Raw genomic sequence first — 14,798 nt, forward strand, 5'->3', positions numbered from 1 at the left:
CCTAGGACCTTACCATTAAGTGTATAAGTCCTGCTAAGATTTGCTTTCCCAAAATGCAGCACCTCGCATTTATCTGAATTAAACTGCATCTGCCACTTCTCAGCCCATTGGCCCATCTGGTCCAGATTCTGTTGTAATCTGAGGTAACCTTCTTCGCTGTCCACTACACCTCCAATTTTGGTGTCATCTGCAAACTTACTAACTGTACCTCTTATACTCGCATCCAAAGCTGCACACAGCATTGCTACTGTGGTCTCCTGTATAACTGCAGCGAGGGGACAGGATTGACTGGACTCTAGCAGATTGAAGGAAAAAGGAGGTGGGCCCGACCTGGTGAGACTCAGTGCTGGAGTGTTCCGGATGCATGGAATGATTTTTGAAAGGGGATTTGAGAGCGGCTGAGGACTTCAACTTGCATTGCCGTACGTCTGCTGAAAATGTCGTAGACTGTAAAGGGAACTGAAAGAAACATCCTCAATGGAGGAGCTCAGTTCATGTGAAAGCAACATTGCGCCTGAGGTTGGAACCCAGCCTGGGCCCCTGCTGCCGTTCTAACCACTGAGTCACCACATCTATGGAGAGGGTAACAGTGTAAAGTCATTCATGTCAATGAAGTCTGGGTGATCAAGTTGAAAACCAGGTAATTAGATGACTTACAGTGTGGGAACAGACAAGTCCACACCAACCCAGACCCTACATTTACCCCTTCACCTAACGCTATGGGCAATTTAACCTGGCCAATTCACCTAACCTGCACATTTTTTGGACTGTGGGAGGAAACTGGAGCCAGAGCACCCGGAGGAAACCCACACAGACCCGGGGAGAACGTGCAAACTCCACACAGGCAGTTGCCTGAGGCAGGAATCGAACCCAGGTCTATGACACTGTGAGGCAGCAGTGCTAACCACCGAGCCACCCACATGAAGGAAGAGACTGGGATAAGGTTTCAAACTGGACTTCAGAGTAAGAAAATATCAGATTCTGTTTAGAAACCTATCTTTTTCCTCTTGTGTGTAAATATCCTTAGATTATAGGCAGAGATGTCGACAGTGTTTTCCAGTCGATGGTATATGAGGGGGAATGTGTTTAGTTCTTTTCATTATATGCCTGATTGAAAAACCCAGGCTATGAAGTTAATAGCATGTGCGTGAAATGAGTTCAATATGTCTGTGTAACCATGTGCTTCGGCACTGTTTTGCGTTGTTACTCCAGGGCACTGTTGTTTTAATAAACCTGTCATCAGTCTTGCTTGAGGAGGGCCAATGGAAGCATCCAAACCAGTTCAACCCCGAAAACTTTCTGAATGAAAATGGAGAGTTCTTCAAACCAGATGCCTTCATTCCATTCTCGATGGGTGAGTAAGTGAACCGTCACCGGTTAAACGTTTTGGATTTCAGACGCATGGGGATTTTCACCTTACCCCCCCATGGGAGCTCCGAATGAATGGGCTGTGCTGTTGTGAGGTTGGGACGATGACGGTATTTGTAATTATGGACTTCCATTCTTACATTGTTTTGCTGACCTTTCTCGGAGTGTGGGCTGTGGCAGTTGGGTTATGAGCTGCCATTGAGAGGATTTGGCAAATGAGGTCAGAGGCGCCCCCTAACATCCGACCCTAACATCAGAGCCCAGTGTGGTCAGGAGGTGTAGTGGACAGTGAAGAAGGTTACCTCGGATTACAGCGGGATCTTGACTAGATGGGCCAATGGGCTGAGAAGTGGCAGATGGAGTTTAATTTAGATAATTGCGTTTTGGGATGGCAAATCTTAGCAGGACTTATACACTTAATGGAAAGGTCCTAGGGAGTGTTGCTGAACAAACGGACCTTGGAGTGCAGGTTCATAGCTCCTTGAAAGTGGAGTCGCAGGTAGATAGGATAGTGAAGAAGGTATTTGGTATGCTTTCCTTTATTGGTCAGTGTATAGAGTACAGGAGTTGGGAGGTCATGTTGTGGCTGTACAGGACATTGGTTAAGCCACTTTTGGAATATTACATGCAATTCTGGTCTCCTTCCTATCGGAAAGATGTTGCAAAACTTGTAAATGTTTCAGAAAACATTTACAAGGATGTTGCCAGGATTGGAGGATTTGAGCTAATGGGAGAAGCTAAATAGGCTGGGGCTGTTTTCTCTGGAGTGTCAGAGGCTGAGGGGTGACCTTATAGATATTTATAAAATCATGAGGGGCATGGATAGGGTAAATAGACAAAGTCTTTTCCCTGGGGTTGGAGAGTCCAGAACTAGAGGGTATAGGTTTAGGGTGAGAGGGGAAAGATATAAAAGCGACCTAAGGGGCAACTGTTACACACAGAGGGTAGTGCGTGTATGGAATGAGCTGCCAGAGGAAGTGGTGGAGGCTGGTACAATTGCAGGCCAGGTGCTGACAAGTAGGACTAGATTGGGTTGGGATATCTGGTTGGCATGGGCGAGTTGGACCGAAGGGTCTGTTTCCATCTGCTTTACATCTCCATGATTCCATGAATCTAGGACCTTGGAGGGATCATAGAAGATCATACAATCCCTACAATGTGGAAACAGGCCCTTCAGCCCAACAAATCCACACTGACCCTCTGAAAAGTAACCAAACCAAACCCATTCCTTATTACTCTACATTACCCCCTGACTAATGCACCTAACCTACACACCCCTGAACACTATGGAGCAATTTCCCATGACTAGTTCACCTAACCTGCACATCTTTGGACTGTGGGAGGAACCCGGAGCACGCAGAGCAAACCCACGCAAACACGGGGAGAATGTGCAAACTCCACGCAGACAGTCACATGAGGCTGGAATCAAACCCAGGACCCTATGGCTGCGAGGCAGCAGTGCTGACCGTGGTGCCCAAAACAGCGATTTCCTCCAATTTGATTAATTAACAGCCGGAGGGAGGAGCTCACTGTACAATTAAGGGCAGCAAGCAGTCTCTCAAAGCTGGGCAGTCTGGCTTGAAGGAGTAGCCACACTTGGGTGAGAGTGAGAGAAAGAGAGAGAGAGCAAGAGAGAGAGAGTGAGAGAGAGAGCAAGAGAGAGAGAGTGAGAGAGAGAGCAAGAGAGAGAGAGTGAGAGAGAGAGCGAAAGAGAGAGAAAGAGAGAGAAGGAGATAGAAAGAGAGAGAGAGTGAGAAAGCGATGCCTCAAGATGGAGGCAGAAACTCCACAAGTTCTTGAACTTGGTCACGCAAAAAACAAAGAATAACCATTGCCTGATGGCTCAGTGTTTAGCACAGCTGCCTCACAGCGCCAGGGACCCGGGTTGTTCAATTCCACCCTCAGGCAACTGTCAGTGTGGAGTTTGTACATTCTCCCCGTGTCTGTGTGGGTTTCCTCCGGGTGCTCCGATTTCCTCCCACCGTCCAAAGATGTGTAGATTAGGTGAATTAGTCATGGGAAATTGCTCCATAGTGTTCAGGGGTGTGTAGGTTAGGTGCATTAGTCAGGGGGTAATGTAGAGTATGAGGGTAGAGGAATGGGTCAGAGTGGGTTACCCTTCAGAGGGTCGGATTAGCCATGGAAAACGCAAGGTCCCAGGGATGAAGTGGATCTGGGTGGGATGCTCTTTGGAAGGTCGGTGTGGACTCAATGGGACAAATGGCCTGCCTCCACACTGTGGGGATTCGATGATTCAGTCAGCATCCTTGGAAGGTGATCCTCCCACTCTCAGTTGTGATTGAAACTGGGCAGTTGGGGTGGGCCTCAAGGCCTGCTTCGAGGTGCTGGCATCCTCAGCCTACTACCAGGAGGTTTACCAGGGCCTGGCCCATTGGGGACTGAGAGGGCCGAACGATTCAAGTTGGTCAGGTCAGGTGACTGCCCAGCTCTTGCAGACAGGTGAGCTTGCTGACTACCTCCAGGAGGCCTGGGGGGAGGGGTGTCATGCTGGGAAATGGCCACGTAGACACAAATCGCAGCACCTGCCAATGTCCATCCTCCCTCCCAGTGGGGTATCTGAGTATCCTGCCCATGTTGGGAGGTGTCTTAGCTGTCGGTAAACCTTCCCCTTTCCTGATTCACCTGACAGGTTTGCGAGCGTGCCTTGGGGAGAAACTAGCCAAAATGGAGCTCTTCCTTTTCTTCACCGCTATGCTTCAGAACTTTGAGTTTCGTTGGCCTGACAAAACCTCACCTCCAGACCTCAAAGGCTCGTTCAAAATCATAATGGCACCACGACCGTATAAGCTGGAACTAAGGAGTAGGATGGTCCACTACAATGGCCTGTGAATGGCAGTGATAAGGAGGTGGGTTTCTCTCCAGAGAAGGCTTGTGAATCAATGATAAGGAGATGGATCATCTTTCTTTATCTCATGATTGGCAATGTAGAGGGTGGTTTACATATGTTTGAGTGCGAATAGGCTATTTGGCCCTTCTAGACCCATGCCACTATTCAATTGGATCATTGCTGGTCTATAACTAACTCCATTGATCCATTTCTGTTCCATCTGTCTCAGTTAGAAAACTTTATTGATGTCAGTCATGATTTGGAGATGCCGGTGTTGGACTGGGGTGTACAAAATTAAAAATCACACAACAGCAAGTTATAGTCCCAACAGGGCTTTCAGAGCACCGCTCCTTCATCAGGTAGTTGATGACCACCTGATGAAGGAGCGGCGCTCCGAAAGCTAGTGCTTCCAATTAAACTTGTTGGACTCTAACCTGGTGTTGTGTGATTTCTAACTCAATTGATCTCAGCTTTGCAAACTTCCTTTGCCCAGTAACAACTGCACGTTGGAGGGAGAAGTGGTGGATTTGGGCAATGGAGATTTGAGCTTTAAATCCTTTATGTGAAGGAATGCTTCCCAATGAAAATTGGGACCATTAACGTAAGGCAGCCATCAGTCAAGACAACAGGGAGCTCCAGAGAAGCCTCTTTATATCAAGAGTGATGAGAATTCCAATATTATGACAGGAGCTCTCAAAAGAGATCGGGATGCTTGATAAGTCATAGAGTTGTAGAGATGTACAGCACAGAAACAGACCCTTCAGTCTAACTTGTCCATGCCGATCTGATGTCTTAAATTTATCTAGTCCCATTTGCCAGCACTTGGCCCATATCCCTCCAAATCCTTCCTATTCATGTTCCCAACCTTTTAAGATGCCTTTTAAATGTTGTAATTGTACCAGCCTCCACCTCTGGCAGCTCAGTCCATACGCGCACCATGCTCTATGTTAAAAAGTTGCCCCTGAGATCCCTTTTAAATCTTTCCCCTCTCAGCTCAAAGCCATGACTCCCCTACCCCAGGAAAAAGACCTTGGCTATTCAGCCTATCCTTGCCCCCTCATGATTTTGTAAACCTCTATAGGGTCACCCCTTAGCCTCCGACACTTCGAGCTCAAACATTCCAACACCAGCAATATCCTTGTAAATCTTTTCTGCACCCTTTCAAAATTAACAACATCCTTCCTATAGCAGGGAAACTAGAATTGAACACAATATTCCAAAAGTGGCCTAACCAATGTCCTGCACAGCTGCAACATGACCTCCCATCTCCCCTACTCAATGCACTGACCAATAAAGGCAAACACCTTCTTCACTATCCCATCTACATGTGACTCCACCATCAAGGAGCTATGAACCTGCACTCCAAGGTCTCTTTGTTCAGCAACACTCCCCAGGACCTTACCATTAAGTGTATAAGTCCTGCCCTGTTTGCCTTTCCAAAATACAGTACCTCACAATTATCTAAATTAAATGCCATGTGCCACTCCTCAGCCCATTGGTTTAAGAGTGATGTTTGAATCGAAGTCTTGCTAAGATTGCATTTTATTCAATATTATATGAACTATGTCCACTGTTAAGAGTTTCTGCACAATAACATCTCCCTCCAGACATCTCTGTCATGGGATCATTCACATCACTTCCAGCCAATTCAAACCCCACCAGCCGTTGGGAATTGAATTATACTATTTGCATATTTGAGTGTTAATCTGCCATGGGGAATGCTTCTGTGAATTTCATAGATATACCAACATCTTGTGACTAAGGAGCCATTTGATATGATGCCTTACAAGAGATTGAAATACATCCTGAAAGTGCGATAAAATTCCCAATGATCCTCTGACCGTATCTTTCAAACCCACGGTCACTTCCTTCTAAAAGGGTAAGTGCAGCACAGTGGCTCAGTGGTTAGCACTGCTGCCTCATAGAGCCAGGGCCCTATGTTCAATTCTACCCTCAGGTGGCTGTGGGTCTGGAGTCACATGTAGGCCAGACCTGGTAAAGATGGCAGTTTCCTTCCCTAGATGATGTTAGTGAGCCTGGTGGGCTTTTCCTGACTCATGGTCATTGTTAGATTCTTTATTGAATTCAAATTCCACTATCTACCATGTCAAGATTCAAACCCAGGCTTCCAGAACACTAACTGGGTCTCTGAATTAATATCAGTCTTGGCCATCACTTCCCCTCCCTGTGGGCAAATAGCTGGCCTTTTTTCTTATGTTCATTCTAGGGATGTAGGTGTCTCTGGCTAGTTCAGGATTTATTACCCGTTCCTAAATGTCTTGGAGAAGGCAGAGGGGAGATGCCTCGTTGAACCACTGCTGTCCATTTGAGCGGGTTGACCCACAATGCCCTGAGGGAGAGGATGCCAGGATTTTGACCCAGCAACAGTGAAGGAACGGTGATATATTTCCAAGTCAGGATTGTGAGTGGTCTGGAGGGGAACTTGCAGGGGGTGGTGTTCCCATGTCTCTGCTGCCCTTGTCCTTCTAGATAAAAGATGCTGTGAATGGAATGAATTGGAGTGATGTATCTTGTAGATGGTACACATTGCTGCCTCTGTGTGCCAGTGCTGGAAGGAGTAACAACTAGGGGCCTCTTACTATGGGTTGGTGTGGTAGCTCAGTGGTTAGTATTGCTGCCTCACAGCACCAGGGACTTGGGTTCAATTCCAGCCTTTGGTAGTTGTCTGTGTGGAGTTTGCATATTCTCCCTGGGTCTGCATTGGTTTCCTTCCACAGTCTAAAGATGTGTGGGTTAACCATGGGAAATTGTCTCATAGCATGCAGGGATGTGTGTGTTAGCCATGGGAAATGCATGGAGGGGTGGTGTGTGTCTGGGTGGGGTGCTTTTTGGAGGGTTGACATGGACTTGCTGGGTGAATGGCTGGTTTCCTCACAGTAGGGATTCTATTTATTTTATCAGCAAGTTTGCAGATGACACGAAGATTGGTGGAGTAGCAGAAAGCATAAGGGACTGTCATCGTATGCTTGCCTTCATTAGACGGGGTATTGAGTATAAGAGCTGGCAAGTCATGTTAAAATTGTACAAGACATTAGTTCGGCCGCATTTAGAATACTGTGTACAGTTCTGGTCGCCACATTACCAAAAGGATGTGGACGCTTTGGAGAGGGTGCAGAGAAGGTTTACGAGGATGTTGCCTGGTATGGAAGGTGCTAGCTATAAAGACAGGTTGAGTAGGATAGGTTTGTTTTCATTAGAAAAAAGAAGATTGAGGGGGGACCTGATTGAGGTTTATAAAATCATGAAGGGTATAGACAGGGTAGATAGAGATAAACTTTATCCCAGGGTGAAGGATTCAATAACGAGAGGTCAGGCATTCAAGGTGAGAGGTGAACAGTTTAAGGGGGATACACATGGCAAGTACTTCACACAGAGGGTGGTGGGTGTTTGGAACGCGTTGCCAGCAGATGTGGTAGAGGCAAGCACTGTAGATGTGTCTGGACAGATGCATGAGTAGGTGGGGTGCAGAGGGATACAGATGCTTAGGAATTGGGTGACAGACTTAGACAGTAGATTTGGATTGGCTCAGGCTTGGAGGCCCGAAGGGCCTGTTCCTGGGCTGTAAATGTTCTTTTGTTCTTTGTTCTTTATCTCTTTACGATCCAGGAGCTTGCAGGAGAGGGATCTAATTGAAGCATTACTTTACTTTGCTTAAGTAAGGCACGGCCACACAAATCAAAATCAGTTCATCAAAGGCCAGTTATTGTGACTGGCTCAGAAACATTTGCTCCTTCACGCTTACCAGGCATAAGTAATTGCAGCTCAGTTACACTGCTCTCCTGCACCATCCATCTCTGCATTCTGATATCCGAGGACACATCTCCCTCTGCTGGGTCAGGACTGATGTAACACCAATAGCCATCTCCCAGTGGCAAAAGCAGAGACTTCCCTCATTCCCCAGTCTTTGGTGACTGAATATGAGGTGTTGGTTTTTAGATGGAAATACTTAGGGATGGACCTTTGATATATTAACAGGGGTTGCCAGATATATGAAGAACATACCAGTCAGCTGGATGAGAAGTTGGAGAGGGTTCAGAAGAGATTATATTCCCTACAGTGCGGAGACAGGCCATTTGGCCGGAGAAGTCCACACCGACCCTCCAAAAATTAACCCAGACCCATTTCCCTCTGACTGATGCACCAACACTACGGGCAATTTAGCATGGCCAATTCACCTAAACCTGCACATCTTTGGACTGTGGGAGGAAACCGGAGCACCCGGAGGAAACCCACGCAGACACGGGGAGAATGCACAAACTCCACATCTGAGTTTGGAATCGAACCCGTCTGTAGGTGCTGTGAGGCAGCAGTGTTAATCACCATGCCACCCTAGGCTGTTGTCGGGTACGGAAGGATTGAGTTATAAAGAAAGGCTGGATAGGCTGGAGCTTTTTTCACTGGAGCATCGGAGGTTGAGAGGAGACCTTATAGGATTGAAGTGAATTGAATTTATTGTCAGGTGTACTGAGGCACAGTGAAAAGCTTTGTCTTGTGAGCAATACAGGCAGATCACAGAGTTAAAAATCACTCAACACCAGGTTATAGTCCAGCAGGTTTAATTGGAAGCGTCGCTCCGAAAGCTAGTGCTTCCAATTAAACCTGTTGGACTATAACCTGGTGTTGTGTGATTTTTAACTTTGTACACCCCAGTCCAACACCGGCATCTCCAAATCATCACAGAGTTAAGTAGCATAGATAGTAAATAATAGGTAAACAGCGGCAAAAACAAAAACACAGGGACAGGAGAATGTTAAGAGTTTGTGAGTCCATTCAGTATTCTAACAACAGTAGGGTAGAATCTGTTTTGAAACCGGCTGGTGTGTGTGTGTGTTGAGGCTTCTATACCGTCTCCCCAATGGTAGAGGTTGTAGAAAAACATTGCCGGGGTGGGATGGATCTTTGAGAATGCTGGTGACCTTTCCTTGACAGTGGGCCTGGTCGATGGATTCTATAGATGGGAGGTTGGCCTTTGTGATTGTCCGGGCTGAGTTCACCACCCTCTGTAACCGTCTCCGATCTTGAATGGTACAGTTGCCATACCAGGTGGTGATACATCCAGACAGAATTCTCTCGATGGCGCACCTATAAAAGTTGGCAAGGGTATTCACCATCACGCCAAATGTCCTCAGCTGCTTGAGGAAGAAGAGACATTGTTGGGCCTTTGTAACCGGTGCGTCCACATGAAGAGACCAAGAAAGCTTGTAGTGGATGACCACTCCCAGGAGCTTGACACTCTCCACTCGGTCCACCTCTGAGCTGTTAATGTGTAGGGGGGCATGAGTAACATCCCGCTGAAAATCAATAATGAGTACCTTGGTTTTGCTGGTATTGAGAGCTCGGTTGTTCTCAGTGCACCATTTTTCCAGGTCTTCCACCTCCCATCTGTAGTCTGTTTCGTTGCCATCTGAGATTCGACTGACTATGGTGGTGTCATCAGTGAATTTGTAAATGGCATTAGTCCGGTATTTGGCAACGTCGTCATGGGTATACAGTGAGTATAGTAGGGGGCTGAGTACGCATCCCTGGGGGGCTCCAGTGTTGAGTGTTAGTGAGGATGATTGTGGCCTGTGGGTCAGGAAACTGAGGATCCAGTTGCAGAGAGTGGGACTTAGTCCGAAATCACTAAGTTTGGTAATCAGTCTCAAGGGGATAATAGTGTTGAAGGCTGAACTGTAGTCAATGAGTAGCAAAGGGGTATAGACAGGGTTATTGGTAGTTGTCTTTTCCCTGGGATGGGGGATTTCAAGACTAAGGGGCACATTTTTAAAGTGAGAGAAGAGAAGTTTAAAACAGACATTGGGGCAAATGTTTACCACAGAGGGTGGTTCGTGTGTGGAATGAGCTTCCTGAGGAAGTGTTGGATGCGGGTACAGTTACAATGTTTAAAAAACATTTGGATAAGTTCATGAATATGAAATGTTTGGAGGGATATGGGCTAGGAACAGGCAGGTAGCACTAGTTTATTTGAGATTATGTTTGGCATGGACTGGTTAGACCATAGAGTCTATTCCCATGCTGTATGACTCTATGACTGTAACTCTGTGTGTCTCATGTATATATTAAATAGATTAAACTAATAAATTTGCTTCATATCAAAGCACCCCTGTTTTCTTGTATTAATTTTGATCAGGCCTGGTTAGGTGCTTCCAGCCTAACATCATACCCACCAACTCTTATTGCTATCTTGTGCTATCTCACGTCTGATCCTCACACATTTACCATTTTTATCACTCAACCTTTGTCATTGTGTTTTGATCTGCCACATCTTGAGATCCAGAATCCCTTTCCTTACAGCCTCTGTTGAGCAGCACGGTGACTCCGTGGTTCGCACTTTTGCCTCACAGCGCCAGAGAACCCGGGTTTGATTCCACCCTCGGGCGACTGTGTGTGTGGAGTTTGCACATTCTCCCCGTGTCTGCGTGGGTTTTGTTTGGTGCCTGTGGTTTCCTCCCACAGTCCAAAGATGTGCAGGTGAAGCGGATTACACGTGGGAAATGTAAGGGGGATGGGTCTGGGTGGGATGTCCCTCAGAGGGTCTGTGTGGACTTGGTGGACCAAGTGGCCTGCTTCCACATTGTTGGGACTCTATGATTCTTAATTAGTAACAAGTTGAGGAGTCATCAAGAGTGGATAGGAGAGTGGTGTTAAGGATGAGATTCGTTAAGCTAAGACCCACCTATCTTGTAACGTGCGTCTCACTCTCGAGAAGGGAGTGCAGTCTATGGAGTCACGATGGAGATTTTAAGGTCTGTCTTCCACATAGTTCAATGGGAAGATGTAAAATGAGGCTGATTTTTCACCCCTCACACATTTAAATGGAGCTTTCTTGATTGCAAGACATTGCTTAATGGCCCAGAAAGCTCAGTTCTGACACTGTTCCATTACAACCATGTCAGCAGGGATTAATCTGCAGAAAACACAACAACCTACAACACAGATAGTTACAAGCAAAGGAGTACTCCAAGTCCCATTTAACGTCACCTTTCCTGAACGCAGACACTGGCTTCCCATTGCCATTTGTCACTGTCAAAAGCTAGACGTTTTTGGGTCCTCCTCCAGTTCAGGCATGTTTCTTTATGTTATTATGCTCTATTACGAGAGTAAATAAGGAGGGACTGTTCAGCTGTGACTGAAGAATTGGAATTGGAAAACATGATATCAGTGACAACATGAGACCAAAATAATTTTAAGCAGTGAGTTATGAAGGTGTGAGGAGATTCAATTCAGGGGTTTCAAAAGGAGTTAGGTAAATATTTGGAGTGGAAGGCTTAGCTGGGTTTTAGATAAAATATAGAAGTGGGATTTTGTTTTAATCATTAAGGGGTTCTGGGCAGCATTGGCTGTGCCAGCATTTATCGACCATCTGCAATTGGCCTGCAGAGGGCACTGGTGAGCTGCCTTCTTGAACCGCTGCAGTCCATATCGTGTATGGACTCTCAGAGTGCCCTCAGGGAGGGAATGTCAGGATTCTGACCCAGTGACAGTGAAGGAACAACGATATTTTCCAAGTTAGGATGGGGAGTGGCTTGTTGGGAAACTTGCAGGTGATGGCGTTCCCATGTATCTGCTGCCCTTGACTTTCTGGGTTAGAGAGGTCGTGTATTTGGGAGGGCTTGGTGAGAATGAATCTTGGGAGCTCCAACACAGAGCCCACGTGCGCAATGGGCTGAATAACCTCCTTATTGATATTTTCCAATTGAGCTGTGCAGAGATATCATTACACACTTCTGGAGCAGATAGGACTTGACCCCTGGCTCAGAGGTAGGGATATTACCACCACACCACAAGAGCCTTCAATGGCCTTCTTATATATTCCATCACTGATGACTCAATGTTTTTCCTTTCATTGTCAGAGGGAGGATTGGTTACACCGACAACAGTGGGTTCAATTCCTGCCTTCGGCTGAGATTACCCTGAAGGGCCTCTCCTTCTCAACCTCTCCCCTCACCTGAGGCATGGTGAGTCCTCAGGTTAAACCACCACTGGTCATCTGTCACTAAGGACAGAGCAACCATGCAGGTCTGGCCACTTTTACTTTTACATGGAATATGGATGTCGTTGGACAGAGCAGTATGCATCGCCCAGAGGACAGTTAGAAGTCAACAGCATTGCTGTGGGAACAAAGCCTGTCATATCCTGTACTGTAGACTTTGTCCGGCTGCTCAACAAAGCCACAACTTTGCAGAATGCATGTGGAGTCAAACAGTGTGGCACTGGAAAAGCACAGCCGATTAGGCAGTATCCGAGGAGCAGGCGAGTCATCAGGAAGGGCTTATGCTCGAAACGTCAACTCTCCTGCTCCTCGGATACTGCCTAATCGGCTTGCTTTTCCAGCACCACACTTTTTGACTCTGATCTCCAGCATCTGCAGTCCTCACTTCCTCCCAGGATGCATGTGGAGTTGGGGTTTGCTGTGGGTGTACTTTGAGCAGCATTATCCTCAATTCTTTCCTGAAATCCCCCTTTACTTGGCACAGGGCTGTCAGCTCTGCCTGGTACCTTCCAGCCAGGAGGCTGTGGGTTCAAGCCACTCTCGAGAGACCAGATCCTGTAATCTGGACTGGCACTGTTATGGAGCATGGATGCACTGTTCGAGTTGCTGTTATTCTGATGAAACGTCAACTCCTTTTTAGACTTCAGTCAGATGTAAATGATCCAAGAGCAGAAGAAAATAAGCAAGAGACTGTTCTTACCTAATCTTAGGACAAGCCAGAGACACGCATGAGAATTCCTAGAAGCATGGTATTCCAACTGGAACTCTATCAACAAACACATCAAATTAGACCCCATCTACCACACCCTGAGAAAAAAAACAGGAAATGACATCACCACAGGAAATGACATCACCAACCCAAAGAAACCCAAACATATAAATAGAAAGCAGGAATCATGTACACTGCTTCACCGGAGGCTCACTGAAGATGTTATCTAGTATGATGATGAAACGTCTGGAAATGAAACTCACAGCTCAGCGAGCAAACCTGCATCCAGAACCTCAATCTGAGCTTCTCAAATCTTCTCAAAACTCGCTATTACCTAATACAACTTACATCACTCCATTGATCGATCATGGTCGTTTGTCAGACCTGTATAAATGATGGCAATTAGGCATCCAAAGCACACTGGACATGTGATGCTTTGGGAAATCTCTTTTAAAGTACTTTGAGTGTGTGAGACAGCATTCAGACTGTGGTCAGATATTCCTATCAGATATTCTGTACCATTCTCCATGAGGGATGTTACATTAAAATACCAGATTTGGCAACTCTAATCAAAGTCAGATGTGTAAAGCCAGCACCATGTGGACTGCTCCTTTAATTCTTTTGTTTGGAAAAAGAAATAAATAATGTGCGCTTACATGGCATTTTTCACACCTCAAGAAGCTTCTGAAGCTCCCTACCACTTTAGGCTCTTGACAGGTTGACACTGTTGTTGAGAAACTATACACAATATGGGGACCTCAATATGCTACTTGGGTTAAGTTCCAAAATAATTTAATTCTGCAGCCCCCCCCCCCCCCACCCACCACATCTTTAACAATGCTGTTGCAGTCCTTTGAATAGCTGCATTCATGGTCTCAGTGTCTGCTCCACAACAGCAAACAGCTAACTTGGACATCCAATAAAGTGAGGAGAAGGTGAGAACTACAAATGCTGAAGATCAGAATCGAGAGTGTGGTGCTGGAAAAGTACAGCAGGTCAGGCAGCATCCGAGGAGCAGGAGAATCGACGTATCAGGCATAAGACCTTCCTCACTTCCTCCTAGTTAATTTCAACCTTACTAGGAAGCCTCTTCCAAGGATGCTTACCTTGAAGAAGTTCTCTATTCCTGATGAACAGCTTATGCCTGAAACGTCGGTTCTCCTTCTCCTTGGATGGAGAGAGTGTGTTGCTGGAAAAGTACAGCAGGTCAGGCAGCATCCGAGGAGCAGGAGAATCGATGTTTCGGGCATAGGCCCTTCATCAGGAATGGAGTACCTCTTCAAGGTAGGCATCCTTGGAAGAGGCTTCGCAGTAGGGCTGGAAGCAACTAGGAGAAAATGAGGAACGGCTTATGCCCGAGAAGCCCTGCTTCTCAGATGCTGCCTGACCTGCTGTGCTTTTCCAGCATCACACTCTCTCCACCTGTTGAGTTTCTCCAGCACTTTTTCTGTGTTTGTTTCAGATCTCCAGCATCTGTAGTTTTTGTTTCTAACCTCTACTCCATACTTAATCACGCCTGCAGAGAGAAAGAAAGATCTAAACCTTGTTAAGTGGAGCAAGCTCAACATTTTGAAATTACAACAGTATTAAAGCCATTATATTTGGAGACTTTAAGACTGCTTGCTAACAACATAATTGGCAAATTCAGAAACAAAAGCAGAAATTGTTTGGCAGCATCTGCAGGAAGTAATCCAAAATAACCGCGGACCCTACAAATCAGAAACAAACACAGAAATTGATGGAAAAGCTCAGCAGGTCTGGCAGTATCTGTGGAGAGAAAGCAGAGTTAACATTTCGGGTCCAGTGAGCCTTCCTCAGAACTGAAGTCAGTCAATCCGAAACGTTAGCTCTGATTTCTC

At 46.3% G+C, this 14,798-nt stretch overlaps 1 protein-coding gene across 2 annotated transcripts in view; it reads left to right on the forward strand.

Moving 5' to 3' along the window:
- LOC122542249 (cytochrome P450 2D17-like) overlaps nucleotides 1–12,395 on the forward strand; it is a 46,178-nt gene extending 33,783 nt beyond the window's left edge. The window contains exons 8-9 of one of the 2 annotated variants that reach the window (XM_043679790.1): nucleotides 1,213–1,354; nucleotides 12,091–12,395. In XM_043679790.1, the coding sequence (XP_043535725.1) occupies nucleotides 1,213–1,354; nucleotides 12,091–12,143 (195 nt within the window). In that variant the 3' untranslated portion in view covers nucleotides 12,144–12,395. Of the gene's footprint in view, nucleotides 1–1,212; nucleotides 1,355–4,018; nucleotides 4,538–12,090 lie in introns of those variants that run through there. The other variant, XM_043679789.1, reaches the window with a different exon arrangement.
- The last annotated feature ends 2,403 nt before the right edge of the window (nucleotides 12,396–14,798 follow it).

Source organism: Chiloscyllium plagiosum, chromosome 39 (assembly GCF_004010195.1).
Source record: "Chiloscyllium plagiosum isolate BGI_BamShark_2017 chromosome 39, ASM401019v2, whole genome shotgun sequence".
NCBI classification, from domain to species: domain Eukaryota; kingdom Metazoa; phylum Chordata; class Chondrichthyes; order Orectolobiformes; family Hemiscylliidae; genus Chiloscyllium; species Chiloscyllium plagiosum.